The 26,124-nt window shown below is 46.7% G+C and overlaps 1 protein-coding gene across 6 annotated transcripts in view; it reads right to left on the reverse strand.

Annotated features, from left to right (window-relative positions):
• Positions 1 to 517: 517 nt before the first annotated feature.
• The window catches only part of LOC110503343 (neurobeachin), a 330,014-nt gene continuing 304,407 nt past the window's right edge, over positions 518 to 26,124 (reverse strand). For 4 of the 6 annotated variants that reach the window (XM_036961702.1, XM_036961698.1, XM_036961701.1 and 1 more), the window contains 9 exons: positions 22,579 to 22,668; positions 21,116 to 21,308; positions 17,966 to 18,037; positions 17,736 to 17,891; positions 17,482 to 17,652; positions 6,260 to 6,361; positions 4,907 to 5,103; positions 4,159 to 4,310; positions 518 to 3,555 (listed from right to left, as the gene is read on the reverse strand). In XM_036961702.1, the coding sequence (XP_036817597.1) occupies positions 3,465 to 3,555; positions 4,159 to 4,310; positions 4,907 to 5,103; positions 6,260 to 6,361; positions 17,482 to 17,652; positions 17,736 to 17,891; positions 17,966 to 18,037; positions 21,116 to 21,308; positions 22,579 to 22,668 (1,224 nt within the window). In that variant the 3' untranslated portion in view covers positions 518 to 3,464. The remainder of the gene's footprint in view (positions 3,556 to 4,158; positions 4,311 to 4,906; positions 5,104 to 6,259; positions 6,362 to 17,481; positions 17,653 to 17,735; positions 17,892 to 17,965; positions 18,038 to 21,115; positions 21,309 to 22,578; positions 22,669 to 26,124) is intronic. The other 2 variants (XM_036961703.1, XM_036961700.1) reach the window with 1 other exon arrangement.

Here is a 26,124-nt window from a genome sequence, read left to right on the forward strand (position 1 = left end):
AGCCTGGTCATTGTACTGCGTCGTTCCAGGGGGACTACAATCGGACAATCTGGGATTTACAAACAGCAGCCACAGCCGCAGCAATAACAACATCCAGCCAGTAGATGGCAGTATAGGACAATCTGTACCAGATCTATAAGGTAGTACTAAAACAACAAACACATGCATGTTGAGTTTCCACTATTGAGATACCTTTTAAGTGCATGGGGTTATATTTGATTTGTTTGTTGTTTAAGATATGAGTAATATACATATAGATATTCTATTGGGGCGGCAGGTAGCCCAGTGGTTAGCGCATTGGACTAGTAACCGGAAGGTTGCAAGATTGAATCTCTGAGCTGACAAGGTCAAAATCCTTCGTTCTGCCCCTGAACAAGGCAGTTAACCCACTGTTCCTAGGCTGCCATTGTAAATAATAATTTGTTCTTAACTGACTTGCCTGGTTATAATTATATATGTCAGAATATTGGAAAAACAAACTACTAGTTGTGTTCCAACTGCTATTAACATTTGAAAATTCAGTCGCATAAGAGCTTGCTTTATTTATTGTTATTATAAATACAACAAAAAGGAAAACAATAAAAAATGTTACTGTTCATCAATCTTTATATATTGTCATAAGTTAATGTATAACAGCTCCAAACAAACACAAGGTAAATGCCTCAGACATTGCAATCTACACAAAAAAACAACATGTACATACAAATAACTTGTAAAATCATGATATACTTAAATCAACAAAAATATATTACATACAAATCAACAAAATATTTTACAAAAATAATCAAAATGTGTTTTTTAAAGCAACAATGTCAACACAAATAAAATGCATTTATTTAGCAAAATCCTCCAAAATCCTCCAAAATCCTCCAAAATCCTCCAAAATCCTCCTTACACAAAGATTTAAGTCAAATATTCAAAATAAACCCAGTATGTCAAATTCATATTGATGGGTGTTATGAACCAAAGCAGTAAAGTAAGATAGATATTCCATCCAGCTACTGTAGCTCTCTGCATGCGGTGTCCCTGGTTTAGCTAGGCTGCTGTCTGTACCATTACAATGGAAACCCAAACTCTTTGCATATTGTGATTTGTTTTTTTCCTTTTCATCTTACTGTCAACTCACACATGTGGCATATTTTACATTGTTGCACTGAAACAAACTTATAATGTTTTCTGTTTATTCAAAATAGTTAAGAATCATTTTGGGATGACGATAGCCTGTGCTTGGTCAGGTTAGCTACATGCCTCTCACTTAGCCTGGCTGTTTGTGCTAACATTCCACTCCTTTCCATTACTTGCAATGCCAAACATCATGTCACGTTTGGCATATAACACGGAGTACAATGAGTGGAATGTTAGTACCAAACAGGTCTGGATTGCAGGCTTTAACAAACTCATGGTATTGCTAGTGATCATCCAGAGTTTCTACAAATGACGTCTCGCACAGTCTTCCTTATCAATCTATTATCTGGAAATACAAACAACGACGACTAAAGAATTCCGTGCTAAATCTGACTAGCCTGTGGTAATGATTTTAAAAGTATATAAAAGTCATTTTAAACCCTTACTTTTGTTGAAATATAAATGCAATAGTTACAGAACAAGAAATGGTACAGAAATCATTACAAGGAGCGTTACTTCCTGCTGATAATGTGAGACGTGATTAAGAAACAAATTACAATGGACACATTTCGCACGATAAGTATAGTTCTGAAACTGCCCTTACAGACATCTAAACACATTATCACATGAACATAGAACAATTTGTCATTTTTGACAAGTACATTGATAGACTACTGTTTTCCTTGATGGGAGACAAACTATCAGCTATTATTACTAACCAACTAAATCTCTGTCCCAAATGGCACGCTAATCCCTTTACAGTGCACGCCTTTTGACCAGGGCCATATGGGTCCTGATCAAACTGATCAAACTATAAACGGAATAGGGTACCATTTGGGAAGCAAACTAAGATTTCATGTGAGAGAGTCATGTCGCGGTTTGGAACAGAGAATTATGGTTCAACTGTCAAAATGGAGACTAAATGGAGACGTCTTGTTCTTTTCAAATCTTTTCTGGAAATAAACTCCTTACATCATCCTTATATACAGCAGTTTTTACTTTTTTTCCTAGAAAAGTGTCCCAAGTTTGATATGTATTTGACATACAAATGTTGTATAAATGTTATTAACTGTAGGTTTGTTTATTTGTATTTTTCACAGTTTTAAATATGACCAGTTGAATAAAATCGTACATTGGTTATTTTTTTAATCAGTGTTGAAACTGTCACTATAGCTCTGTGACTGAGCTCTTCTTCTAAGCTCTTCAGCTGAAGAGATTCTTCTGATACTACTTATATTTGAACCTGTCTGTTTCTAGGCATTATGATATACGGTGGGGTACGGAATTATCGACACCCTCGATAAAGATGAGCAATATTTACTGTATAACTGAAACATTTCAAATACTGAGCTATGTTGTATGATAAAAAAAATATGTATTTTATTTTATACTAATACAATTGCTCAGAGAAAAGGATTTTGTTTAACAAGTAATATATACTTGTTATTTTTTCAAAAATGTAGGAGTAGGGTTGCAAAGGGAGGGAATTACTGGAAACTTTTGAAGTTTACCAATAACTAACAGAATTTTGGTATCTTTTATGTAATCTATCAGAAGACATCTACTTCAGATTGTCACAGAAGGTCAAAGATCATAACCCCAAGACATGCGTACCTCCCCTGTTATTGGTAATGGTATGATCTTTGACCCTCTGTAACTTTCATCATTATTCACGATTCATTCAGGATTATCTGTAATCATGGTGGTATCCACATTAATTACGAAGAGTTTAGAAACATATTCTATTCTTATTTACAATTAGTGAATCCAAAATGACAGAATACATTATTTACCATTCATTTCTATTGGGCACAAAACAATCTGAAACACAACCTAAACAAACTGCAAATGCATCCAACAAGTTTGTAGTCACAAGCTTGACGTAATCATTAAGGTCTAGGAACATGGGACCAAATACTAAACTTTTGACTACTGAATTTATAAGAATATTTAGGGATGGCAATCATTTTGAACCCTACCTTTTTGAGAAAAAAATGTTTACTTGTTAAACAAAATATCTTTCTCTACGCAATTGTATTAGTATAAAAAAATATAATTTTGGCACATATCATATAGCTCAGTATTTGAATGATTTATTTTATACAGTCATTATTCAGACCTCACTGTATTACTAACCTGGTTAACAGCTTATGGTTAGTTTGTTAGTTAGTTAACCTGTATGGTTAGTTAGTTAACTTGTAGTTGACCTGTATGGTTAGTTAACACTTAAACAAGTAGTTAGTTAACCCTAGTTAACTTGTATAGGTAGTTAACAGCGGTTAATCTGTATAGTTGGTCAACAGTAGTTAACAGTAGTGTCCATGTTGTCTCTGTAACCCTCAGTATCTGTTCTGGTGCTCGTAGTGCCACCGGTTGAAGTCGATGTTGAACGCCACAATGCTGCCGGATGCCATGCCAGTGATGAGAGTCCTGGGATGGGACACACACAGTACAGTGTATACATACACAATGTACCTCTATATATGACCCATTAATAATTATATTAGCTTATTGTAATTCATTAGTTATTTCCCAAACATGAATCTACTTTACTAACATCAAACAATAGGTGTATGTGTTTGCATGTGTGAGTGAGTGTGTGTGTGTGTGGATGTATGTGTGTGTGTGAGGAAAGTGACGCTTGTGTGTATTGCTCCAAGGCAAGTACGCTTTCAGGACCTTTCACTGCAATTTCGTTGTCTCTATGGCAACTGGTTCTATTTAAAGAAAACAAAGCTCACTGAACTGCGAACGTTCCATTCCCCCAAATGTACCCTGACAAGCATGAAACACACAGGCCCTTTCAGTGTTCTACAGCCTACATACTGCTCTACAACCACACAGACACACAGACACACAGACACACAGACACACACACACACACACACACACACACACACACACACACAGACACACAGACACACAGACACACACACACACACACACACACACACACACACACACACACACACACACACACACCATTGATCCTGTATTAGAGGAAACCTGACTAGGAAGACTAACAGGACTAACCTCTGGTCGTGAGAGAGGTCCATGGCGCGGACACCAGCATCACAGCCTGGGTAGATGTAGAGCTGTTTGAAGTCACAGGCCTGCCACACCTCCACCACCCCGTTGTCTCCTCCTGTCACCAGGTTCTGACCGTCACTACTCAGCATAATGGCCTAGGGAGCACATCATAATAATGATATAATAATACATTACATTCAAATAAATACATAATCATAGTGATAATCATAACATCTACCTCAAATGACAGCCTAGGCCCTATGTAGTAAACTACTTTAGATGTTTAGACCCTAGTCACTATGTAGTACACTAGGTTTGAATATTGCTGTTCATCACTGATTCCTAAACAAATTGACTGAGCTTGAGCAATACAAAAAATAAAAACAATATATATAGATATATATATCCCTATATGCAAAGTTGGTAGAATCTTATTCAAAATTATTCACAGCTATAATGGCTGGCAAAGGTGCTTCCACCATGGGGTGTGAAGACATATGCAATCAAGATACTTTAATAATATATATATATATATATATATATATATATTATTATTCATTTGGTGAATGTTCTATAATTCTCTTTCACTTTGAAAATGTGGAGTAGTTTCTGTAGATCAGTAGACCCCCCCCCCCCCCCTCCCCCACCCACTGAATCCCGTTGTGAAATGTCATTTAAGACTGTAACATGTGAAGACTGTGCAAGGCGTGTGTAGACTTTCACTATGCACAAACTGTATCTGTGGTCTTACCCGTGTTGAGTCGTTGACCTCCATCTGAGCCAGTAATTTCCCGTTGATGCTGAAGTTACAGAAACGTCCTCTCTCGTAGCAGATGATACAGTGGCCCTCGCTGGACACAGATATGAGGCGGGGACACATGCAGTTATCTGGGCCCTCCAGGGCCCGCAGCAGGTCCCCTGTTATAGTGTGGACCAGACACGGACCCTCTGGAGGGGGAGCAAGATAGAGTTACACACGAACACGCACGGATGCATGGACACATGCACACACACTATTCAAGGATGTTACTCAACGTTCCACACCTAACTAAGATATCGATGTACTGTGGCATTACAGTCCTATCAGCCAACTCACATACCATAACTAACCATTACCATCACCTTACCAGAGCCATGTACCACAGCTAATAGCTATGACTATACCCATTGCGATCCTAGCTGAAGAGAGAGATAGTCTGTTCTCAGAGCCAGCTGGTGACAGAAATGCCCAGGAAGCTGATTTCCCAGTTCTGGTTCACATATTTGACAGTTCTGTATAGTTATGTTTTTTAAATACTGTGACTTCGATTTTATAGTACTTCTTTTCTATAGTGCCTTGGGTGCGAGAAAAGCACTTTATATACAAGATGAATTATTATTATTAGATGGAGATTAAACTGTAGTACTCTACTTTGGACCAGTGGTGGAAAAAGTACCCAATTGTCATACTTGAGTAAAAGTAAAGATACCTTAATAGAAAATGACTCAAGTAAAAGTGAAAGTCACCCAGTAAAATACTACTTGAGTAAAAGTCTAAAAGTATTTGGCTTTAAATATACTTAAGTATCAGAAGTAAATGTAATTTCAAAAATATACTTAAGTATTAAAAGTAAAAGTACAAGCATAAATCATTTCAAATTGCTTATATTAAGCAAACCAGACGGCACAATTATTATTCTTTTTTTAATCGCCAGAGGCACACTACAACGCTCAGACATCATTTCCAAACGAAGCATTTGTGTATAGTGAGTCCTCCAGATCAGAGGCAGTAGGGATGACCAGGGATGTTCCCTTGATAAATACGTGAATTGGACCATTTTCCTGTCCTGCTAATCATTCAAAATGTACTTTTGAGTGTCAGGGAAAATGTATGGAGTAAAAAGTACATTATTTTCTTCAGGAATGTAGTGAAGTAAAAGTAAAAGTAGTCAAAAATATGAATAGTAAAGTAAAGTACAGATACCCCCCAAAAAATGCATAAGTAGTACTTTAAAGTATTTTTACTTAAGTACTTTACACCACTACTTTGGACCAGAGCCCTTGGGTCCTGGTCAAAAGAAGTGCACTACACAGGGAACAGAGAACTCCAGCTGTCTCTGCTGACCTTTGGCTCCACTGATGACCAGTCCCAGCTCAGCACACACAGAGACACACACCACCTCATGGTCATGGCCGGTCAGCACAGCTCGCGGTGCCGGGTAGTCACCTGGAACACAACAGTTGGGTTTTATTAATAACAACACACAACTGCTTGAGATTGTTGCAACAGAGTGCACTTGACTGGAGGATGGACTTATAAGGAGCAACTGAAAGTAATGTAATGAACCAAGAACTGACTGAGTGTATGTGTTGTTATGTTGATAAATAACTGACCACAATCATGATGAGAGTGACTCCCACCCAGCTGCTGCCAGCAAGGTCCTGGTTAATTGTCATTTAAATATTGTGACGACAGATCACCCTCTTCCCCAACTCCCCTCCCCTCACACTGTCCCATGATTGATGACGGCTGGGGGAGAGGTTAAAGAGGGGAGGTCCTGGACACCTGGAGTCTTTCCCCTTCTCATCCTTCTCTCCTCTCCTCCTCTCTACTCCGTTTCACCCCTCTCTCCTCTCATCCTCCTCTCCTCTCCTCCCCGCTACACCCTTTCACCCCTCTCTCCTCTCATCCTTCTCTCCTCTCCTCCCCGCTACTCCCTTTCACCCCTCTCTCCTCTCATCCTCCTCTCTACTCCCTTTCACCCCTCTCTCCTCTCATCCTCCTCTCCTCTCCTCCTCTCTACTCCCTTTCACCCCTCTCTCCTCTCATCCTCCTCTCCTCTCCTCCCCGCTACTCCCTTTCACCCCTCTCTCCTCTCATCCTCCTCTCCTCTCCTCCCCGCTACACCCTTTCACCCCTCTCTCCTCTCATCCTTCTCTCCTCTCCTCCCCTCTACTCCCTTTCACCCCTCTCTCCTCTCCTCTCCTCCCCTCTACTCCCTTTCACCCCTCTCTCCTCTCATCCTCCTCTCCTCTCCTCCCCTCTACTCCCTTTCACCCCTCTCTCCTCTCATCCTTCTCTCCTCTCCTCCCCGCTACTCCCTTTCACCCCTCTCTCCTCTCATCCTCCTCTCCTCTCCTCCCCGCTACACCCTTTCACCCCTCTCTCCTCTCATCCTTCTCTCCTCTCCTCCCCTCTACTCCCTTTCACCCCTCTCTCCTCTCCTCTCCTCCCCTCTACTCCCTTTCACCCCTCTCTCCTCTCATCCTCCTCTCCTCTCCTCCCCTCTACTCCCTTTCACCCCTCTCTCCTCTCATCCTTCTCTCCTCTCCTCCCCTCTACTCCCTTTCACCCCTCTCTCCTCTCATCCTCCTCTCCTCTCCTCCCCGCTACTCCCTTTCACCCCTCTCTCCTCTCATCCTCCTCTCCTCTCCTCCCCGCTACACCCTTTCACCCCTCTCTCCTCTCATCCTTCTCTCCTCTCCTCCCCTCTACTCCCTTTCACCCCTCTCTCCTCTCCTCTCCTCCCCTCTACTCCCTTTCACCCCTCTCTCCTCTCATCCTTCTCTCCTCTCATCCTCCTCTCTACTCCCTTTCACCCCTCTCTCCTCTCATCCTTCTCTCCTCTCCTCCCCGCTACTCCCTTTCACCCCTCTCTCCTCTCATCCTTCTCTCCTCTCATCCTCCTCTCCTCTCCTCCCCTCTACTCCCTTTCACCCCTCTCTCCTCTCATCCTTCTCTCCTCTCCTCCCCGCTACTCCCTTTCACCCCTCTCTCCTCTCATCCTTCTCTCCTCTCATCCTTCTCTCCTCTCCTCCCCTCTACTCCCTTTCACCCCTCTCTCCTCTCATCCTCCTCTCTACTCCCTTTCACCCCTCTCTCCTCTCATCCTTCTCTCCTCTCATCCTCCTCTCCTCTCCTCCCCTCTACTCCCTTTCACCCCTCTCTCCTCTCATCCTTCTCTCCTCTCCTCCCCGCTACTCCCTTTCACCCCTCTCTCCTCTCATCCTCCTCTCTACTCCCTTTCACCCCTCTCTCCTCTCATCCTCCTCTCCTCTCCTCCCCTCTACTCCCTTTCACCCCTCTCTCCTCTCATCCTTCTCTCCTCTCCTCCCCGCTACTCCCTTTCACCCTTCTCTCCTCTCATCCTTCTCTCCTCTCCTCCCCTCTACTCCCTTTCACCCCTCTCTCCTCTCACCCCCTCATTCCTCTCACCCCCTCATTCCTCTCCTCTCCCCCTCTCCTCTCATCCCTCTCTCCTCTTACCCCCTCTTTCCTCTCCTCTCCCCCCTCTCTCCTCTCATCCCCCTCTCCTCTCCAGTCCCTTAGAGAGTAGGACCAGAGCAGACATGACAGTCCTAGGACAGCAGTGAGGTGGCTGATGGGACATGTGTCAAAGAAAGCCTCCAGAGAGACCACGGACTCATCCAGCTCACCTGCCCTACAAAAGATTCAATCAGCCAGCACTGAGCCCGCCCCCCGCCCCCCTTCCCCCAACCCCCCTTAGCCAGCCAGGCGACACAAGCACCCCACCCCTACCTCCCCCACACTGCCTCACATTTCAGTGGTATGTGCCGAGCTGGGCCTGAGAGGCAGAGGGGGATTGAGCTGGAAGTTATTTTAATGATCAGGGGCCTCATTTAAATATGTACATTCCTCCCTAAATTCTGGCAGATGTGGAGATTCTGGGATTTGTTTGTGCAACGAATTATTGTGATTTATCAAACTGTCATATGCAAAATATCTGCATGTTTTCATTGCTAAATCAGAGCTATACTATATTTGTGAGCTCTCGAACGTGTGTCACCACTACTCCTGCTCCTCCCCTCCAGCGTCAGACAGTGCCTGTTTACTAACCACCGGTCCGGGCAACCCTTCATTACGCACACCTGGACCTTACCACTTCCCTGATTACTCCCCCTATTTATACTGTAGCACTCAGTTGTTATTTCCCATCAGGCGTTATTGTCTCTGCTTCCATGTTCAGGCGCATTCCTTGTTTTTGTATCGTTATGGGTTCGATTACATTAAACTCCCCAACTGCACCTGCTTCCTGACTCCCTGCGTCTCCATTACAACCCCACCTGCTTCCTGACTCCCTGCTTCTCCATTACAACCCCACCTGCTTCCTGACTCCCTGCGTCTCCATTACAACCCCACCTGCTTCCTGACTCCCTGCGTCTCCATTACAACCCCACCTGCTTCCTGACTCCCTGCGTCTCCATTACAACCCCACCTGCTTCCTGACTCCCTGCGTCTCCATTACAACCCCACCTGCTTCCTGACTCCCTGCGTCTCCATTACAGTGTGTTACAACCCCACCTGCTTCCTGACTCCCTGCGTCTCCATTACAGTGTGTTACAACCCCACCTGCTTCCTGACTCCCTGCATCTCCATTACAGTGTGTTACAACCCCACCTGCTTCCTGACTCCCTGCGTCTCCATTACAGTGTGTTACAACCCCACCTGCTTCCTGACTCCCTGCGTCTCCATTACAGTGTGTTACAACCCCACCTGCTTCCTGACTCCCTGCGTCTCCATTACAACCCCACCTGCTTCCTGACTCCCTGCGTCTCCATTACAACCCCACCTGCTTCCTGACTCCCTGCGTCTCCATTACAACCCCACCTGCTTCCTGACTCCCTGCGTCTCCATTACAGTGTGTTACAACCCCACCTGGTAAACGACCTCCATTCACCTTTTTTAGCGAAATAAACGCCCTCATTTGCTGTATGATTTGGATACGTTGATTTGGATATGCCATGACTCATGACAGTTTCTGAAGGAAGCGCAATGTCAAATACGATCACATTTATGTGGAGGTGTGGGCAGAATGTTTTTTTCTTATTCAGTTACTTTAAAAAAAACTAAAAATGCATCCCGCCTATAGCACCTGCCAAACACTGGCCGTGCATTCTACACGTTTGTAAATGCTGTAGCACACCTTATAGGGAAAAAACATTGTACAATACTTTGTTTATCAATAGACGTTTGTGTTTCTATCTCCTGCCTTGGTATAGGCTCTGAATTTAAAGAGACTATGATATTGCGCTCCTATCGCAAAGCAGTACTGTACCCTACCCCTACTGTTACATTGAAATAGGCTACCGGTCTATTTACTTTCAATCATATTTGGCTATTGAATAAGCAATGGATAAATGGTAGCCTAATATTGGTTGTGTAGCGGAAATAAACCAGTCATGTCAGAAATGGAGATACATGTCCTGTAGTATGATTATGATTTGGGCCTATACAGTTCACATGGAAAGTATTCAGACCCCTTGACTTTTTATACATTTTGTTACGTTACAGCCTTAATCTAAAATGGATTAAATCGTTTTTTCCCCCGCATCAACTTACACACAAAACCCCATTATGACAAAGCCTAGATTTTTTTGCATAACTATAAAATAAATATCACATTTACAGAAGTATTCAGACCCTTAACTCAGTACTTTGTTGAAGCACCTTTGGCAGCGATTACAGCCTTGAGTCTTCTTGGGTATGACACTACAAACTTGCCACACCTGTATTTGTGGAGTTTCTCCCATTCTTCTCTGCAGATTCTCTCAAGCTCTGTCAGGTGGGATGGGGAGCTTGAGATGATCTATCTACAGCTATTTTCAGGCCTCTCCATAGATGTTTGATTCTATTCAAGTCCAGGGTTTGGCTTGGCCACTCAAGGACATTCAGAGACTCGTCCCGAAGCCACTCCTGTGTTGTCTTGGCTGTGTGCTTAGGGTCGCTTTCCTGTTGGGAAGGTGCATCTTCGCCCCAGTCTGAGGTCCTGAGCGCTCTGGAGCAGGTTTTCACCAAGGATCTCTCTGTACTTTGCTCTGTTCATCTTTCCCTCGATCCTGACTAGTCTCCCAGTCCCTACCGCTGAAAAACACCCCCACAGCATGATGCTGCCACCACCATGCTTCACTGTTGGGATGTTGCCAGGTTTCCTCCAGACGTGACGCTTGGCATTCAGGCCAAAGAGTTCAATCTTGGTTTCATCAGAGCAGAGAATCTTGTTTCTCATGGTCTGAGAGTCTTTTGGTGCCTTTTGGCAAACCCCAAGTGGGCTGTTATCTGCCTTTTACTGAGGAGTGGCTTCCATCTGGACACTCTACCATAGAGGCCTGATTGGTGGAGTGCTGCAGAGATAATTGTCCTTCTGGAAGGTTCTCCCATCTCCACAGAGGAACTCTGAAGCTCTGTCAGAGTGACCACTGGGTTCTTGGTGACCTCCCTGACCAAGGTGCTTCTCCTCCGATTGCTCAGTTTGGCCAGGCGGTCAGCTCTAGGAAGAGTCTTGGTTGTTCCAAACTTCTTTCAATTAAGAATGATGGAGGCCACTGTGTTCTTGGGGACCTTCAATGCTGCAGACATTTTTTGGTATCCTTCCCAGATCTGTGCCTCGACAAAATCCTGTCTCGGAGCTCTACGGACAATTCCTTCGACCTCATGGCTTGGTTTTTGCTCTGACATGCACTGTCAACGGTGGGACCTTATATAGACAGGTGGATGCTTTTCCAAATCATGTCCAATCAATTGAATTTACCACAGGTGGACTCCAATCAAGTTGTGTAACATCTCAAGGATGATCACTGGAAACAGGATGCACCTGAGCTCAATGTAGGGTCTCATAGCAAAGGGTCTGAATACTTATGTAAATAAGGTATGTTTTTTTTATTTTTTTTATTTGCATAAATACCTTTTTTCACTTCGTCATTGTGGGGTATTGTGTGTAGATTGATGAGGATTTTAACGTAACAAAATGTAGAAAATGTCAAGGGGTCTGAATGCCTTCCGAATGCACCGTATAATAAAAGTAAAATAAACACATTAGTCTACATGCTGCTATGTGATCTTTCCCATCACGTTCAACACTTATAAATCGCAACCTTCACAGGAAAACTGGTGCGCACAAGGTTTAGAGTCTTTTGTGTGCGCATGCACTTTTGATAAATGACGCCCCAGGTTTTAGGACAGATGCAGGCCGATGTAGTTGCAACACTAGAGGGCACTGTTCTCTCCCTGCTGCGGTTTACAACATCAACACTGTCCAATATAATACTCTCCTAACTTTTCATTTCTACAGCCTCTAGAGCGCTGTGCACTGAAGTCTGACAAAACGTATTCACTTTAATCTTAAAATGTTATCATAACTGATAGTGATTCATTGCTTTATAAATCATACAACTAAAAAGCTAATATAGGTAGCTACTGAAGACTACTATGTGTTTCATCTATAGAAATGAGCAGCTTAAAGGAAAACTGTCTTTTGGTATTAGTCTCATTGGTCCATTGTTAGCATAGTCCCAAAATGTTCTGCTTGTCTGCAATTAAGTTTTCAAGATACAGAATACACAAATCATTCCCATTTGATGTGTTTTACATCACATGATGCTGAGTTTTGCATCATATGAGGATTTCTGTATTTCTGTATATTTATCCTGAAAACTTGATTGCTGATAAGCAAAACATTTTGAGACTGTGTCAACAATGGACTACATATCTGATATCAAACAACCTGGTTTGATTGATAAGGAATATGAATAGTAGAAGTTCTCTCCATAGAAGTAACAGTCCTTTGTTAGGGAAGGTGCACAGTACAGAAAGCGTTGTGTATGTGTATATGTGTGTGTGTGTGTGTGTGTGTGTGTGTGTGTGTGTGTGTGTGTGTGCGTATGTGCGTATGTGTGTATGTGTGTATGTGTGTGTGTGTGTGTGTGTGTGTGTGTGTGTGTTTGTATGTGTGTGTATGTGTGTGTGTGTGTGTGTGAGTACCATTGGAGTTTTTCCTCATGTAGTACAGTGCCGCGGCCCCAATCTACTAATTGGAACAAACCAATCTGAAATTCTTAATTAGCTTCAGTGAAGATCATGAGAAAACTCTCACCTCAACCACAGCCCCATGTGACCCCAGAACACGCACTTGCACGTACACACACACACCAACACCCACACACTGTTATTGTGTCCAGTCATACAAATGGTGAAGTGGTTGTTTTGAACACAGATAATCAGTGAGTATGAGGAACTAAGTGAGAGGAGCAGCAGAAATCAAATCACACTCTGGAGCTGAATAGCAAGACATCTGGAGTATTTTGACTATAAAGCAACACACACATATAGTTGCATATATAGTAGATGCACCTCCCTGTCAGGGCCGGGGGGCCTGGCCCGCCGTACCTTACCTCCTTACATCCGAGTGAGCAAAACAGCGCCCCTCTGTCTCCATGTCGTAGCCCATGTATCTGATGCTGTCTGGACGAAAGGAGCATGGCATGCTATACTTTACCCGGCCAGACAGCATCAGATACATGGGCTACATTTAGTAAGACAGAGCGGCGCTGTTTCGCTCGCTAGTTTCAGCAGAGAGGAAGAGGCTAAGCGAGAGATTTCACTCTCGCTAACATCTGCCCTGAATAAGCCAAATGCGCTTCCATGGGCATAATATTCAGACCTAAACTTGTAGCCCGCATTCCTGCCTTTGGGACAATAACATGGTTAGGGTGGAGACATGAGCATCTCGTTATTATTTACAGATCTCTGGTTTCAGCCACTTGCAAATTAGAAAGGAAAGTTGGCGGATGCACAGAAAAATGTTCGGATGCTGGATTGCCCTAAAGTAAATTGATATTTTGACAAAATTATATGATTACTCCTGTCTAAATAAAATCATTCAAAAATACTTTACCATAGAGCATTACGTAGACACAGAGGATCATTAGCTTATTTATTTTTAAATATGGCTATTTGGGAAGCCAGCAAACAGGGCAGCGCGTGGCAATAGGCCTAGATGATTATTGAGTTAAGGCGCTCAGTGAAAAGGATCTAAAATGTGTGAAGATAAGGTGTCTTGAGTGTAATTTTAAGTGTTAAGACAAGAAGCGGAGAGGTGTGTGGTGAAGACACGGGCGTCTCTCTCCAGAATGCATGGGCGTCTCTCTCTCCAGAATGCATGGGCGTCTCTCTCCAGAATGCATGGGGGTCTCTCTCCAGAATGCATGGGCGTCTCTCTCCAGAATGCATGGGCGTCTCTCTCCCCAGAATGCATGGGCGTCTCTCTCTCCAGAATGCACGGGCGTCTCTCTCCAGAATGCACGGGCGTCTCTCTCTCCAGAATGCATGGGGGTCTCTCTCCAGAATGCATGGGCGTCTCTCTCTCCAGAATGCATGGGCGTCTCTCTCTCCAGAATGCATGGGGGTCTCTCTCTCCAGACTGCATGGGCGTCTCTCTCCAGAATGCACGGGCGTCTCTCTCTCCAGAATGCATGGGGGTCTCTCTCCAGAATGCATGGGCGTCTCTCTCCAGAATGCATGGGCGTCTCTCTCCCCAGAATGCATGGGCGTCTCTCTCTCCAGAATGCATGGGCGTCTCTCTCTCTCCAGAATGCATGGGCGTCTCTCTCTCTCCAGAATGCATGGGCGTCTCTCTCCAGAATGCATGGGCGTCTCTCTCTCCAGAATGCATGGGCGTCTCTCTCTCCAGAATGCATGGGCGTCTCTCTCTCCAGAATGCATGGGCGTCTCTCTCTCCAGAATGCATGGGCGTCTCTCTCTCCAGAATGCATGGGCGTCTCTCTCTCCAGAATGCATGGGCGTCTCTCTCTCCAGAATGCATGGGCGTCTCTCTCTCCAGAATGCATGGGCGTCTCTCTCCAGAATGCATGGGCGTCTCTCTCTCCAGAATGCATGGGCGTCTCTCTCTCCAGAATGCATGGGCGTCTCTCTCTCCAGAATGCATGGGCGTCTCTCTCTCCAGAATGCATGGGCGTCTCTCTCTCCAGAATGCACGGGCGTCTCTCTCCAGAATGCACGGGCGTCTCTCTCTCCAGAATGCATGGACGTCTCTCTCTCCAGAATGCACAGGCGTCTCTCTCTCCAGAATGCACGGGCGTCTCTCTCTCCAGAATGCACGGGCGTCTCTCTCTCCAGAATGCACGGGCGTCTCTCTCCAGAATGCATAGGCGTCTCTCTCCAGAATGCACAGGCGTCTCTCTCTCCAGAATGCACGGGCGTCTCTCTCTCCAGAATGCACGGGCGTCTCTCTCTCCAGAATGCATGGGCATCTCTCTCCAGAATGCACGGGCGTCTCTCTCCAGAATGCACAGGCGTCTCTCTCTCCAGAATGCACGGGCGTCTCTCTCTCCAGAATGCACGGGCGTCTCTCTCTCCAGAATGCACGGGCGTCTCTCTCTCCAGAATGCACAGGCGTCTCTCTCTCCAGAATGCACAGGCCTCTCTCTCTCCAGAATGCACAGGCCTCTCTCTCTCCAGAATGCACGGATGTCTCTCTCTCCAGAATGCACGGGCGTCTCTCTCCAGAATGCATGGGCGTCTCTCTCCAGAATTCACGGGCGTCTCACTCCAGAATGCATGGGCGTCTCTCTCTCCAGAATGCATGGGCGTCTCTCTCCAGAATGCACGGGCGTCTCTCTCCAGAATGCATGGGCGTCTCTCTCTCCAGAATGCACGGGCGTCTCTCTCTCCAGAATGCACGGGCGTCTCTCTCTCCAGAATGCACGGGCGTCTCTCTCTCCAGAATGCACGGGCGTCTCTCTCCAGAATGCACGGGCGTCTCTCTCCAGAATTCACGGGCGTCTCACTCCAGAATGCATGGGCGTCTCTCTCCAGAATGCATGGGCGTCTCTCTCCAGAATGCACGGGCGTCTCTCTCCAGAATGCATGGGCGTCTCTCTCCAGAATGCATGGGCGTCTCTCTCCAGAATGCACGGGCGTCTCTCTCCAGAATGAACGGGCGTCTCTCTCCAGAATGCACGGGCGTCTCTCTCCAGAATGCACGGGCGTCTCTCTCCAGAATGCACGCGCGTGTCTCTCCAGAATGCACGCGCGTCTCTCTCCAGAATGCATGGGCGTCTCTCTCCAGAATGCACGGGCGTCTCACTCCAGAATGCACAGGCGTCTCTCTCTCCAGAATGCACGGGCGTCTCTCTCCAGAATGCACGCGCGTCTCTCTCCAGAATGCACGGGCGTCTCTCTCCAGAATGCATGCACTCAACTCTCCAGAATGTGCTCAGCTGTCTCCTGTCAATTCTTGCACATTGTTCATTGTGTGAATTGTTTTGATTGTTTTTTAAATCAATTTCTTAATGCATATGTAACTAGTAGGCCTAGTACATCTTCTATTAATCCCTGTCATTTGGTTACATACATTTCTGTTAACATGTATTACAGTATTTACCGTTCTCATTCTCAGAGTGGAAACGTTGTTGGCAGAGTTCACAACCTGCTACACTTGTGAGAAACAAGTTTTGGTTTATTAAATAACCAATGGGAATTTTGCCAATTTTTTCATTGTCTTTTGTTTGGACTCCTCCATCTGAACAATGAGCATGTGTGTGGTTTCTCTGTCCTGATAACGTTGAGGGGGAGAACGCCTGAGCACGTAACCTACTGAGTTGACACAATGTTGCACTTAACTAGCTCAAGTCGAGACAGATGGAAAGGGAGGCGGACAGTCAGAGTAGAAAGATTAATGCGATTGAAAAAAAAAAACATTTTCATCAGGATATTTTCTACTGTTTTAATTTGTCAGCTTCAGCCGTTTCCATTTGACTCAGTTGATGATGGAAGTTATTGGCCTACTGCTGCTCTAATTTATTTAAGTATGATGTGTCCATATGACAGAGACTGGTGCTCTTGCATTAGTTGCATTTTTACATTTTTATTATTTTCATTCAGACTTTTATGATTAACCAAATGAAAATGATTTTAAAAAACTAAAACGTTATTAATAAAGTGAAAGTGTTCCACGAAAATGTGCATATCAAAATAAAATAACTGGCATGCAGATAGGTAGAGAAATAGTAGGATACATTGTAAGCTTCAACAAACTTGAAACTCACGAGCTACCAATGGTCTTTGTTATAACACACATTAACAACATTTGAAGAAAAGAAAACGGGCCTGCATATAGAAAACAAATGCCTGTCCAACTGATTGGTTCTGGCACCAGCCCTGCTCCTAATCTCTGTCCATTATTCAATACCAGAATGGAAACCAGGAGTTTCACTGCTGATCAAATAATGTTACTTTTAATATAATAATCTACCTTTATAAACCCCAGCTCCACTATGAGGTGGTGTAATTAGTTTGAGCTGAGAGCTTCTTCTCTTTACACAGGGGGCTCCCGAGTGGCGCAACGGTCTAAGGCACGCGCGTCTCTCTCCAGAATGCACGCGCGTCTCTCTCCAGAATGCAAGGGCGTCTCATCGCAGTGTTAGAGGCGTCACTACAGACTCTGGTTCAATTCCAGGCTGTATCACAATCGGCCTTGATTGGGAGTCCCATAGGGCGGTGCACAATTGGCCCAGCATGTTCTGACTTACTGTTGTTGGGGTTGTCTCCTATGATGTGGTGTCGTCCGCTCCAGTACCACAGTAGCAGTGTAGCATCTCTGGACCCTGACACGATGTAGCAGTCTCCCCCGATGTAGCTCTCTGACCTGGCCAGACACGTCACCACGTCCCAGTGGCCAAACACTATCTGGGTCAGCTTACCTGCAGCACAGAGACAGTATTATTACTATGTGTGTAGGCACAGTAGTATTATGGTGCAGTAGTACCATGGTAGTTAGTATTACCTGTCTCAGTAGAGTAGACTCTGAAGCTCTTGTCCCAGAAGCCACAGACCAGGATGTAGCGGTTGTCGGCGGTAACCACAAAGCAGTGTGTGTTGATCTGGATGCTCTGATCAACCAGGTCTGTGATCTGACGCTTGTTATTCCCGGTGTTGTTGGCTACACACACACACAGGGATAACTTAGTTAGAATTCAGTACAATGGTCTGGCCTGGCCTCAGGGTTACACTCACCAATCAGAGGGTCCATCTCTATGGGCAGGTGGTGGGCCTGTTCCAGGGAGTAACCTGGCGCTCCTCTCAAACCTGGAAACACACACACACGTAAACAGTGCATTGCGAAAGTATTCGGCCACCTTGAACTTTGCGACCTTTTGCCACATTTCAGGCTTCAAACATAAAGATATAAAACTGTATTTTTTTGTGAAGAATCAACAACAAGTGGGACACAATCATGAAGTGGAACGACATTTATTGGATATTTCAAACTTTTTTAACAAATCAAAAACTGAAAAATTGGGCGTGCAAAATTATTCAGCCCCCTTAAGTTAATACTTTGTAGCGCCACCTTTTGCTGCGATTACAGCTGTAAGTCGCTTGGGGTATGTCTCTATCAGTTTTGCACATCGAGAGACTGAAATGTTTTCCCATTCCTCCTTGCAAAACAGCTCGAGCTCAGTGAGGTTGGATGGAGAGCATTTGTGAACAGCAGTTTTCAGTTCTTTCCACAGATTCTCGATTGGATTCAGGTCTGGACTTTGACTTGGCCATTCTAACACCTGGATATGTTTATTTTTGAACCATTCCATTGTAGATTTTGCTTTATGTTTTGGATCATTGTCTTGTTGGAAGACAAATCTCCGTCCCAGTCTCAGGTCTTTTGCAGACTCCATCAGGTTTTCTTCCAGAATGGTCCTGTATTTGGCTCCATCCATCTTCCCATCAATTTTAACCATCTTCCCTGTCCCTGCTGAAGAAAAGCAGGCCCAAACCATGATCCTGCCACCACCATGTTTGACAGTGGGGATGGTGTGTTCAGCTGTGTTGCTTTTACGCCAAACATTACGTTTTGCATTGTTGCCAAAAAGTTCAATTTTGGTTTCATCTGACCAGAGCACCTTCTTCCACATGTTTGGTGTGTCTCCCAGGTGGCTTGTGGCAAACTTTAAACTACACTTTTTATGGATATCTTTAAGAAATGGCTTTCTTCTTGCCACTCTTCCATAAAGGCCAGATTTGTGCAATATACTATTATACAATATACTATACAATATAGATTGTTGTCCTATGGACAGAGTCTCCCACCTCAGCTGTAGTTCTCTGCAGTTCATCCAGAGTGATCATGGGCCTCTTGGCTGCATCTCTGATCAGTCTTCTCCTTGTATGAGCTGAAAGTTTAGAGGGACGGCCAGGTCTTGGTAGATTTGCAGTGGTCTGATACTCCTTCCATTTCGATATTATCGCTTGCACAGTGCTCCTTGGGATGTTTAAAGCTTGGGAAATCTTTTTGTATCCAAATCCGGCTTTAAACTTCTTCACAACAGTATCTCGGACCTGCCTGGTGTGTTCCTTGTTCTTCATGATGCTCTCTGCGCTTTTAACGGACCTCTGAGACTATCACAGTGCAGGTGCATTTATACGGAGACTTGATTACACACAGGTGGATTGTATTTATCATCATTAGTCATTTAGGTCAACATTGGATCATTCAGAGATCCTCACTGAACTTCTGGAGAGAGTTTGCTGCACTGAAAGTAAAGGGGCTGAATAATTTTGCACGCCCAATTTTTCAGTTTTTGATTTGTTAATTTTTTTTTGAAATATCCAATAAATGTCGTTCCACTTCATGATTGTGTCCCACTTGTTGTTGATTCTTCACAAAAAAATACAGTTTTATATCTTTATGTTTGAAGCCTGAAATGTGGCAAAAAGGTCGTAAAGTTCAAGGGGGCCGAATACTTTCGCAATGCACTGTATATCACGCACACGTGTACACACACACACACACACACACACACATGCACACACGCACACACACACACGCACACACACCCCTGAGCACCTGCTCCATGGTTAGAGGTTGGTTCATGAAGGTTTCCATGAAGCTTATTGATTTCAGTTCCTGACTGTCAGGCTGAGTAGAGCTATGATCCCCTGGAGAGAGACTGGATGGCAGAAACACAGCAGCATGCTGGGAATATGAAGCCCTTATTATTCTGCTCATTATTGTTGGAACCCAGAACACTTTTCTTCTCTCCAACAGAAAAACATTGGAGCTGCAGCTGTGGTCATTAACGACAGAATGTAAGGCTCCACTCGGGTACTCAACTCGGTGTGTGTGTGTGTGTGATGAGTGTGTGCTCCAGTGACAGATGTGGAAGTGTGAGGAGAATGTGGTGCAGTCGCAGCCTAATTTCCCAGTAAGCTTTGCAGTGACCCTTGACCATGAGGTGAGTTTGGTTTCCGAGAAGTGTGTATGTGTGTGTGTGTGTGTGTGTGTGTGTGTGTTTGCGTTTGCGTTTGTGCGTGCGTATATGTGTATGTGTTTGTGCCCCTGCGTGAGTGTGTGTTCCTTGGAGTGTTGGTGGGTAATGTTGTTCACACATGCCTGAGGACCAATATGTGGAAACACTCAGACTCTCTTCACCTGACCAAGGGGTGTAGCAGAGTGGGTGATATGATGCAGTGCTAAGGCACTGGTCAAATGAAGTGGACTATATAGGAAATCAGGTACAATTAGGGACGCAACCATGAATGACTGTGGAGATGGTGCTGGCTAACTCTACAGACCCAAGCTGTGCACCAGACCCAGGCGGTGCTACAGACCCAGGTGGTGCTACAGACCCAGGCTGTGCTCCAGACCCAGGCTGTGCTACAGACCCAGGCTGTGCTACAGACCCAGGCTGTGCTGTGCTACAGACCCAGGCTGTGCTCCAGACCCAGGCTGTGCTGTGCTCCAGACCCATGCTGTGCTCCAGGCCCAGGCTGTGCTGTGCTCCAGACCCAGGCTGTGCTGTGCTACAAACCCAGGCTTTGCTACAGACCCAGGCCCAGACTGTGCTCCAGACCCAGGCTGTGCTACGACCCAGGCTGTGCTCCAGACCCAGGCTGTGCTACAGACCTGAACAGCTGTAGTGCATATACTTGCCCTGGTTGGTATGGAGGGATTTTACAGGGCCACTGCTGTGGTAGGTAGCACATGTGGTGGAACACGCAATTAGTTTTACAAGAGCATATGTGTTCTGGCCTGAGTGTGTGTGTGTGTGTGTGTGTGTGTGTGTGTGTGTGTGTGTGTGTGTGTGTGTGTGTGTGTGTGTGTGTGTGTGTATGTATGTGTGTTCTGGCCTGTGTTTTCTGGCGTCTGTGTGTGTGTAGTCCACTCACCGACGGTGTTGTGCCAGCGGTTGACAGCAAACAGTCGGCTACAGGTGACGGTGACAGCGGCAGGGACAGAGAGGTGTGGCAGGGTGTTGGCTGCTACGTGTGTCACCGGGGAGTTGGAGGGGAACTTCAACACCATGATCACATCCTGCTGCATCTGGTCCTTAAACATCAGAGGACTCTGGGGAAGGAAACACTATTGAGTAGAAGAGAGAAGAAGACAAGGAGTGTGGAGGGTGGAGGATGGCAGGATGGAGGAGGATGAGAGAGAAGGGGACAGAATGGAGAGAGGTAATTAGTGTGGAGGTAAAACAGGGTTCAGACACGGAGGAGCTGCATGTACATGGTGGAGGAGGGAGGAGAGGAGAGGAGAGGAGAGGAGAGGAGAGGAGAGGAGAGGAGAGGAGAGGAGAGGAGAGGAGAGGAGAGGAGAGGAGAGGAGGTTGGGAGAGGGTAGGGAGGAGGACAGGAGGGAGGAGGAGAGGGAAGAGGAAAAGGAGGGAAGAGGAGGGGAGGAGGAGGAAGAGGAGGGGAGGGTGGGAGGAGGAGGAAGAGGAGGACAGGAGGGAGGAGGAGGACAGGAAGGAGGAGAAAGTGAGTGGTAGGGAGGAGAAGGGAGGAGACGGGAGGAGGGGGGGAGGAAGAGGGGGAGAGGAGGAAGAAGGGAGAAGAGCCATACTGTACACATAGGCATACACACAGAAAGACAGACAGGGGTTAGAAACATCAGATGGAGCTGTTATGTCAGATGGTTAGAACATGAAACATCAGGGACAAGGGTTGTCCATCCATGTGCATGTATCTTCACTTGCAAACACGGTCAGGGCAACATTTTCCTAGTGCTAAATCATTTAGATCATTTTTGCACTTTGCACAATTCTTTGACACTACGAAAACGTGGCCCTCAGTTTAGTTGACTATGGGGATAGCAAAAAGGACTTAACCAACAAGACCTCAGACAGCAGCTGACTGCTGTGGTAGAACTGGGCCAGTAGGGGACACACTTTCCTCTGCTCTACACAGCAGACACCAACTGCTCATTCAATGGGAAATCTGTTGGTAGCAGTTATTTTCTGGTAAGGAGTAAGGCGTTGGTATTGTTATGGTTTTGATATTTAATGATGAAACCGCTTGTAAAATGTAAATGTGTTGTCTGTGTTGACTCCTGATGCTTTCATTGCACATTTCTACTTTTTAGTCCTGGTTCTTACAGCCTGCATGAATACAGACATATATGAGAGTTGAAATGTGGAGTGGGTACAAGGAGTGAAGAACATGGTAGAAAAGAGAGCACAGAGAAACCTACTGACAACATCTTCTCTCTCTCACCATGGAGAGATGGGATTACCACATACACCAAAAACACAACATGAATGCAGAGACACACTTTCATGGACACACACGCAAGCACACAGATAGACAGAGACGCAGTGGAAACAATTTTCCCAGCATGCTGTGTGTCTCACCAGGTGCATGGCCGAGCTGCGAGGAGGATGAGGCTCAATGAGCAACTGAGACGGAGTCTGTCCAACAATCAGAATCTGCTGCTCCATCGCCTGAGGAGAGCGGGAGGATAGAGAGAGAGAGCGATAGAGCGGGAGAGAGGAGGGGGAGCAGTGATAGAGGGGAGAGAGAGGGGGAGAGAAGGGGAGAGAGCGATAGAGAGGGGAGAGCAGGGGAGAGACAGAGATAGAGAGGGGGAGAGCAGGGGAGAGACAGAGATAGAGAGGGGGAGAGCAGGGGAGAGACAGCGATAGAGAGGGGGAGAGCAGGGGAGAGACAGCGATAGAGAGGGGGAGAGCAGGGGAGAGACAGCGATAGAGAGGGGGAGAGCAGGGGAGAGACAGCGATAGAAAGGGGGAGAGCAGGGGAGAGACAGCAATAGAAAGGGGGAGAGCAGGGGAGAGCAGCAATAGAGAGGGGGAGAGCAGGGGAGAGACAGTGATAGAGAGGGGGAGAGGGTTGACAGAGAGACAGAGAAAGGGGGAGGAGAAATGGAGGAGAGAATGAACAGAGAGAGAGGGAGACGGAGAGAGGAGAGAGATGAGAGAGAGGAAGAGGAGAGAAAAAGAGAGATACTGCTGTCACTATCAATAATCATCAAAGTGATGGGTCAATGCGTTAGTTGACAATGCAAGCAAATCCTAACTCAGCTGTGCCTCCAAGGAGGGGTGTAGAGGGATGAGAGGAGTGCACTGACAATTCATCTAGGTCCTCCCCTCTCAGCCTGCACTGACAATTCGTCTAGGTCCACCCCTCTCAGCCTGCACTGACAATTCGTCTAGGTCCTCCCCTCTCAGCCTGCACTGACAATTCGTCTAGGTCCACCCCTCTCAGCCTGCACTGACAATTCATCTAGGTCCTCCCCTCTCAGCCTGCACTGACAATTTGTCTAGGTCCTCCCTCCTTTCTCCCCATTTCCTCCCCTCTCAGCCTGCACTGACAATTCGTCTAGGTCCTCCCCCCTTTCTCCCCATTTCCTCCCCTCTCAGCCTGCACTGACAATTCGTCTAGGTTCTCCCCTCTCAGCCTGCACTGACAATTCGTCTAGGTCCTCCCCTCTCAGCCTGCACTGACAATTCATCTAGGTCCTCCCCTCTCAGCCCGCACTGACAATTCTTCTAGGTCCTCCTCTCTCAGCCTGCACTGACAATTCGTCTAGGTCCTCCCCTCTCAGCCTGCACTGACAATTCATCTAGGTCCTCCCCTCTCAGCCCGCACTGACAATTCGTCTAGGTCCTCCCCTCTCAGCCTGCACTGACAATTCGTCTAGGTCCTCCCCTCTCAGCCTGCACTGACAATTCATCTAGGTCCTCCCCTCTCAGCCTGCACTGACAATTCGTCTAGGTCCTCCCCCCTTTCTCCCCTTTCCCTCCCCTCTCAGCCTGCACTGACAATTTGTCTAGGTCCTCCCTCCTTTCTCCCCATTTCCTCCCCTCCCAGCCTGCACTGACAATTCGTCTAGGTCCTCCCACCTTTCTCCCCATTTCCTCCCCTCTCAGCCTGCACTGACAATTCATCTAGGTCCTCCCTCCTTTCTCCCCATTTCCTCCCCTCTCAGCCTGCACTGACAATTCATCTAGGTCCTCCCCTCTCAGCCCGCACTGACAATTAGTCTAGGTCCTCCCCTCTCAGCCTGCACTGACAATTCGTCTAGGTCCTCCCCTCTCAGCCCGCACTGACAATTCGTCTAGGTCCTCCCCTCTCAGCCTGCACTGACAATTCGTCTAGGTCCTCCCCTCTCAGCCTGCACTGACAATTCGTCTAGGTCCTCCCTCCTTTCTCCCCTTTCCCTCCCCTCTCAGCCTGCACTGACAATTCATCTAGGTCCTCCCCCCTTTCTCCCCTTTCCCTCCCTTCTCAGCCTGCACTGACAATTCATCTAGGTCCTCCCTCCTTTCTCCCCATTTCCTCCCCTCTCAGCCTGCACTGACAATTCGTCTAGGTCCTCCCCCCTTTCTCGCCATTTCCTCCCCTCTCAGCCTGCACTGACAATTTGTCTAGGTCCTCCCTCCTTTCTCCCCATTTCCTCCCCTCTCAGCCCGCACTGACAATTCGTCTAGGTCCTCCCCTCTCAGCCTGCACTGACAATTCGTCTAGGTCCACCCTCTCAGCTTGCACTGACAATTCGTCTAGGTCCTCCCCCCCTTTCTCGCCATTTCCTCCCCTCTCAGCCTGCACTGACAATTCGTCTAGGTCCTCCCTCCTTTCTCCCCATTTCCTCTCCTCTCAGCCCGCACTGACAATTCGTCTAGGTCCACCCTCTCAGCTTGCACTGACAATTCGTCTAGCTCCTCCCTCCTTTCCCCCCATTTCCTCCCCTCAGCCTGCACTGACAATTAATCTAGGTCCTCCCCCCTTTCTCCCCTTTCCCTCCCCTCTCAGCCTGCACTGACAATTCATCTAGGTCCTCCCCCCTTTCTCCCCATTTCCTCCCCTCTCAGCCTGCACTGACAATTCATCTAGGTCCTCCCCCCTTTCTCCCCTTTCCCTCCCCTCTCAGCCTGCACTGACAATTCGTCTAGGTCCTCACCCCTTTCTCCCCTTTCCTCCCCTCTCAGCCTGCACTGACAATTTGTCTAGGTCCTCCCCCCTTTCTCCCCATTTCCTCCCCTCTCAGCCTGCACTGACAATTTGTCTAGGTCCTCCCCCCTTTCTCCCCATTTCCTCCCCTCTCAGCCTGCACTGACAATTTGTCTAGGTCCTCCCCCCTTTCTCCCCTTTCCCTCCCCTCTCAGCCTGCACTGACAATTCATCTAGGTCCTCCCCCCTTTCTCCCTTTTCCCTCCCCTCTCAGCCTGCACTGACAATTCATCTAGGTCCTCCCCCCTTTCTCCCCATTTCCTCCCCTCTCAGCCTGCACTGACAATTCGTCTAGGTCCGCCCACCTTTCTCCCCATTCCCTCCCCTCTCAGCCTGCACTGACAATTCGTCTAGGTCCTCCCCCCTTTCTCCCCATTTCCTCCCCTCTCAGCCTGCACTGACAATTCGTCTAGGTCCTCCCCTCTCAGCCTGCACTGACAATTCGTCTAGGTCCTCCCTCCTTTCTCCCCTTTCCCTCCCCTCTCAGCCTGCACTGACAATTCGTCTAGGTCCTCCCCCCTTTCTCCCCATTTCCTCCCCTCTCAGCCTGCACTGACAATTTGTCTAGGTCCTCCCCCCTTTCTCCCCATTTCCTCCCCTCTCAGCCTGCACTGACAATTTGTCTAGGTCCTCCCCCCTTTCTCCCCTTTCCCTCCCCTCTCAGCCTGCACTGACAATTTGTCTAGGTCCTCCCCCCTTTCTCCTCTTTCCCTCCCCTCTCAGCCTGCACTGACAATTTGTCTAGGTCCTCCCTCATTTCTCCCCATTTCCTCCCCTCTCAGCCTGCACTGACAATTTGTCTAGGTCCTCCCCCTTTTCTCCCCATTTCCTCCCCTCTCAGCCTGCAGAGTCATCCAAGTGTTAGTATGGAAGAGACAACCCTTTCCCTATTAACATGCTTCAGTTAACCATTCCCATCCCGGGACCCT

Source organism: Oncorhynchus mykiss, chromosome 24 (genome assembly GCF_013265735.2).
Source record: "Oncorhynchus mykiss isolate Arlee chromosome 24, USDA_OmykA_1.1, whole genome shotgun sequence".
In the NCBI taxonomy this organism is placed as follows: Eukaryota; Metazoa; Chordata; class Actinopteri; order Salmoniformes; family Salmonidae; genus Oncorhynchus; species Oncorhynchus mykiss.